Genomic DNA, 5,652 nt, shown 5'->3' on the forward strand with positions numbered 1-5,652 from the left:
GGACCCAGACAGCCATGCCAGGGGCAGTCCCGCTGGTCCGGTACCCAGCCTCTGGAAGCAGGTGCATTGCAGCCACCTGCCTGGCAGGAGGAGCCGGCGCCAAGTGAGGCCGGCGAGGCTGGGGGGCTGGGGAGAGCTTTGGTGCAGCATTTTGGTTGGGGGGCGGCCACAACCCTGCCCCCACCTGCCCCTTTGGTCTGGGGGGCGCAAGGCCTCTCCCCAACACATTGGCCCCGAGCAGCACCACCTGTTGGCACCTGGCCGGGCCTGTGAGCAGCAGCGGCCAGCCCTGCCCCCCCTCGTGGAAACGGGCTTTGGATGGAGGGAGACCAGGTGGACTTGATTCACCCAGCAGACAGGAGGGCGCGCACCTCCTCGCTGGCAGAGTTCATGCTCTCGGGAGGGTGGACACGCGGAGGAGAAACCTGGGTCGTCTCGTGTGGAGGCGGGCCTGCTCTGGCGGCCGGCGCGGCAGTGGTGCCAAGGGCTCGGCAGAGACTGGTCGCTCACTTGTGTCGCTGCAGGGATTTCCTCTTCCTCCTCTTGAAGAAGCAACAGCACCTGGGGGGGGGGTGGGGGTGGTGCTGGGGCTCAGCCACAGGGAGAGTCCCAAGGTGGGCCCAGGAGTGCCCACCGACTGCCCCGTGCCCGTCATACTTGGTGTCATCAGCCACCTCCACCTCTGCGGGCGCCGTGATGGGTGCGTTAGAGTGGCCAGCCGTAGGGTCGTCTGCATTCAGCTCCCCATTGGTGGAGTTTAGCGCCTGCATGAGGGCAGGGGCAGGTGCCAGGGTCACCCAACCCAGGTTCCCACCTGCTCCCTTCCTCAATGGGGCCCCCAGCCCCACTCATCCTCACCTGGTGCTTGGGGTGCGAGGGGGCCTTGTCACGGAGCTGGGGCTGTGTGGGCATGTCGGGGTGCACCGTGCCAATGGGTGTGGGCTGCAGAGAGGTGGGAGTCAGGACAGTGGTGGCCCTCGCCCCCACCCAGCCACCGGCCCCCAGCCCCCACGTACCAGGGGCTTCCCGGCCCAGTCGTACTCGTAGTCGAAGACGAAACCGCTGCGGTCAAACAGGTCGGAGAAGAGCTTGCGCAGGTACTCATAGTCCGGCTTCTCGAAGAAGTCCAGCCGCCGCACGTAGCGCAGGTAGGCCGCCATCTCTTCTGCGGAGAGAGCCCAGCAGTGCCTCGGCGTCCACCCAGGGGACCTGCCCGTGGGGCTCCCTCTTACCTGGAAAGTTCTCGCAGAGCACTTCGATGGGCGTGGCCCGCTTGGTGTCTCCAATCTTCTGGTAGCGCTCCTTGAGCGTGTCCGCCTAGGGGTGGGAGAGTATCAGACCCCATGCCCCAGGAAGGAGCCGCCCACGCTGCCCAGGACTCACCTTCAGCCCTTGCCAGGGCAGGCTGCCACGCAGGAAGTACATGAACATGTGGCCCAGGGCTTCCAAGTCATCCCGACGGCTCTGCTCTGCAGGGGCAGCAGGGAGAAGGGGCTCAGCAGGTGGGGCGTGGGCCCCTCCCTCCCGGTGCTGGCCCCTCCCTCCCGGTGCGCACCCTTGCCAAGGTGGGTATTGATGCTCATATAGCGGGCAGTGCCGGTGAGGCTCTTGTGCTCGCGGTAGGGGATATGCTTTTTGGTCTCGGGGTCGATGTACTCCTTGGCCAGGCCGAAGTCGATGATGTGTATGGTGTGCTGCCGCTTGGTGCCTGGCCGGCCCACCAGGAAGTTCTCAGGCTTCACGTCTCGGTAGATGAGGCTCTTGGTGTGCACGTACTCCATGCGTGTGATCTGCGGGTGGGCGAGCGGGCGGGCAGGGGGAGGCCTGACCACGGTGCTCTGGGCCCACCTCGACCGACCCCTGCCCCCGCAGCCCGGCCCAGCCCCACCACACCAGCTGAATGGCGATCATAAGCACAGTCTTGAGCGTGAAGGTGCGGTCGCAGAGGTCGAACAGGTCCTCCAGGCTGGGCCCCAGCAGCTCCAGCACCATGGCGTTGTACTTCCCACACGGCCCAAAGTAGAAGACCTGGGGGATGCCCTCTGTGGGCGCAGCCAGTCAGACAGACAGACAGAGCCACGGAGAGGAGAGACGGCCGCCTCCCCCGGCCCTCGGTACCTGAAGTGCTGAGCTGCTTGTAGAAGCGGTACTCCAAGTGCAGCTGGGGGGCTCGTGACTTGATCGGCTCCTGGGGGTGGGGTAAGGGCAGGGGGCACTGGGACCAACTCCTGACAGGCCTGGGGGTGGGGTGGGGGCTCAGGCTGAAGGGGCAGGACTCACCAGTTTGATCGCTACGTATTCGTTTGTGTAGAGATTCTTTCCTGAGAAAAGAAGGGGGGGGGAGGCCAGGAGCAAGTGCATCAGGGGAACAGGCCGGCCTTGCTCATCCCTTCGGGCATCCTGGCTCCAGCAAGCCTCTGCCCTCTTAAGAGTGCCAACTTCCAGCCCCACTGGCACCTGGCCCGTGTCCCCCCAGGTCCCGTCAGTGTGGAACGTGCCCGTTTCTCTACAATCACAGAAGCAGGCAGCCTGGCCCACAGCCACGCTAGGCATCACTCAGCAGGCTGCCAGGGCACCAGAAAGGGGGTGCAGAGAAGGGACCCAGGATGCTGCTCCAGCCATGCACACGGTGCCCCTGAAAGGAACTACACCACACAGTGGGAAAGACCCTGGAAGCCCCCAGCCAGAGAAGGGGAGTCCACCCGACAGCTCTGAAAACCAATCTCTGGGAATTGACCCAACTCCCACAGAACTCAAACCTGCGGCACTGGCTTTCAAACGAATGCTTCTTCTCAGGGAAAAAATTACTCGTAGCCCCCCTGGATCACTACAGCAAAACGGGAGTGGAAAGGGGGGGGGCACGTAGCTCACATTGGGAAACACTGCTCTAGTCCACGTGAAGTAAACCCACGTGCTTATTAACAGCAACGCAACAAAGTGGACGCAGGCCAGACTCAGAGGGGCCACCAACAGCTATAACAGGAGGAGGACTTAGAGCCAGGGCACCACAGTGAATGAGCAGATGGAGATCCCAACAGAGAAGCACATGGAAACTAGAAGCGAACAGGCCACCTGTGAGGCAGAGATTGCTGGGCACTGCGCTGTGCACAGCACACGGGAAAGGGGAGCACACAGCGGCCAACAGAATTCTCCAACCCGGAGAGGGAGAAGCTGGGGACACATGACAGAGCCCAAGGGCTATGGGGAGTGTCACAGAGGCCAACGTGGCTGAGGCTGGGGTCCAGAGTGAGAGGGGAGCTGGAGTGAGGCAGGAGGAACGAGGGCTCAATGCCTTCTGACCATGCTGGCAAATGCCGATGCGAAGCCCACGGAATCCCGCAGGAGAATACACTCGCCCAGTACTTCGACTCAGGAACAGGGGCCGTGGTGGTATAACGGTTACACCCTGGGCAGCAGCTCGAAACCACTAGCCGCTCCCCGGGAGAAAGACGGGGCTTTCTACTCCGTGAAGAGTCAGTCTCAGAAACCCACAGGGACTGTTCCACCCTGCCCTGCAGGGCCAGGGCGCGTGGGCATCACATCGGCTCGACGGCAGGGAGATTTATCAGTCTGAAACCATGGCTAAGCAGGAGGGGGCTGGGGGGGAGACGCCTCTGGGCCTAGGGGCCTAGTCTGTGCAGCGAAGCACTGCCCCAAGCAGCCCTGGAGCAGGCACGAAACTAGCAGTGCCCACCCACCACAGTGGAGTCACGATGGTGCTCACGCTGAGCCCCACCCCAGGCACCTGTCTTCCCAGGACAGACACTTCCTGTCAGCAAGCTCAGTCCCATCGACTACCCTGCAGGTCCTGCCCACAAGCAGGCTGGGGCTGGGAGTCTGAGAGCAGCAAGACTGTGAGTGGGCTCTGGGTCCCAGTCAGAGCCCAAGCATAAGTGCGGCCTTGGGCTCAGGAAGGGGAGACGAGTGTGGGGCCCAGCTGAGCACTTATAACACAGGTGATGCCTCATGCAGGCACCCAGGGAGACATCACTCCAGAGTCCAGGCCAGGTGCCCATGGCACAGGTGGTGCTGGTGCTGGTGGGGCCCTGCCCCCATGGACCCCCAAGAAGGGCCACCCTCCTCCCCAGCCCTGGGCCTCACCCAGGCGGAGCTCCCCGAAGTTCCCGCAGCCGATCTTCTTGCCGACGCGGAAGTTAGGGCCCACCATCAGGACCCCCGAGCTGGCCCCCGTGCCTCGAACACCGTGGCTGGTCCGGCTCCCACTGGCCTTGGACATCCTCCGGCCCTCCTCCAACTCCCCTTTCCCTCCTTTCTTGTCAAAATCCATCAGTTTGTGGTACCCTGGCCTCTCCACGGTTACTCTGCCGTGCGAACCCGATGCTGCGGAAAGCTGAGGTTCAGTGGTGGCGGCGGCGGCGGCTAGCACACCATGGCAGCGCAGGCGGCAGGCAGGCCTGCAGCCCAGCTAGTGCACGGAGGGAGCTCGCCGAGGCCCGGCCACTGCGCCCATCCCGGTGGCCTCAGAGGCGTGCTCTCGGGCTGAAGGCATTCTGCTGGCAGGTCCTGTCGCCCTAAATCTTGTGGCTCCCAGCTGTGGGGAAACAGGAACAGGTTAGGGGGGCAGGGACCCTAAGACACAGTCAGTGCATGAGGCAGCTGGGCGAGGGGCCTGCCTCGGGTCCATCCCTAGAGTATTATCCCAGAGCCACACCCTGTCTGCACGTGACCTTTAGACCCAGACTCCAGGGGCCTCCCACCCCCCACCCCCACTGCCAGCCAGGACACTGCCACAAGCATCTGTTGAGCACCTGGTCATCACCCCCAGCCTCAGGAGTCTCCGCCCTCCAGGCCACAGGACCCTAGCAGTGCGGAGGGCAGGGAACTGATCAGCAGGGTTGCAGCACAGCTCCAGCGGGCCATGCCGTGAGGGGATGCACTCCCCCTACTCCCCGTGCAACAAGAGGGCTCTCCTGTGGGGCAGTCAGACATCACCCGAGGCTTGGTTACCATGATAGCCCAGGAGGAAGGGGCAGAGACCAGTATGAGAACACCAACATCCTGGACAAGGGGGCGGAGGGCCTTCGGGGGCCACATGAGGGGAGGGGACTGCTCTCCTGTCCACAATCCCCAGCCCTACCTCATGTGGGTGCCTGGGGTCAGAGGGAACCCCCACACCAGCTGACTACTGGTCACAATCCAGGGCAAGTTACCTAGCCTGTCCTTCTGGGACCCCTCCATCTTGTTAGGCCCAGGCCAGCCCTCATGGGAGCCCAGAGCCCTTCAGTGATGTCACAGTTCCTGTACTGATGTCACTGGCCTGCCCCCCCACCCCACTACCACCATGCTGGGTGGGGGCAGGGCCACAATGCTGCCCCATGGGCTCTGCAGGGAGGGCAGAGGCATGTCTGGACAGAGGCATGTCTGTACAGGTTTGGTGCCTAGACATGGGCTGGGATGCCCATGTGAGCAGGCTGAGTGCACACAGGGTCTGGAAGGCGCCCACCTGTGAACAGGGCAGTAGTGGCCCTCATCCCCCACACCTCGCCCACGTCAGAAGTCATGGATGCCAACAGCCTCAGACTTGGCGAGTCACTCATCCAGGAGGGGTGGGTGGCTCCTGACCTGGCAGACCCCATTCCCTCACAAGTTGAGCCAGATACCGGCCGCGTGGCTGACCCTGTCCCGTCTCCC

General features: G+C 63.5%; 1 protein-coding gene across 2 annotated transcripts; it reads right to left on the minus strand.

Moving 5' to 3' along the window:
• Positions 1-6: 6 nt before the first annotated feature.
• CSNK1G2 (casein kinase 1 gamma 2) lies at positions 7-4,697 on the minus strand. Of its 2 annotated transcripts, XM_004716978.2 has the most exons (11): positions 4,102-4,694; positions 2,281-2,321; positions 2,119-2,188; positions 1,894-2,042; positions 1,556-1,790; positions 1,384-1,469; positions 1,233-1,317; positions 1,017-1,165; positions 859-942; positions 658-764; positions 7-561 (listed from the first exon to the last, which is right to left on the minus strand). In XM_004716978.2, the coding sequence occupies exons 1-11, from the start codon at positions 4,286-4,288 to the stop codon at positions 507-509; spliced, it is 1,248 nt and encodes a 415-aa protein (XP_004717035.1). In that variant the 5' UTR covers positions 4,289-4,694; the 3' UTR covers positions 7-506. The 2 variants fall into 2 exon arrangements, with proteins under 2 accessions (XP_004717035.1, XP_045156038.1); XM_045300103.1 differs by lacking the exon at positions 7-561 and having other exon boundaries at positions 673-764; positions 1,042-1,165; positions 4,102-4,697.
• Between the last annotated feature and the right edge of the window lie 955 nt (positions 4,698-5,652).

The sequence above is a fragment of the Echinops telfairi genome, unplaced genomic scaffold, assembly GCF_000313985.2.
Source record: "Echinops telfairi isolate 266 unplaced genomic scaffold, ASM31398v2 ScPeMD7_7459;HRSCAF=8497, whole genome shotgun sequence".
Lineage (NCBI taxonomy): Eukaryota > Metazoa > Chordata > Mammalia > Afrosoricida > Tenrecidae > Echinops > Echinops telfairi.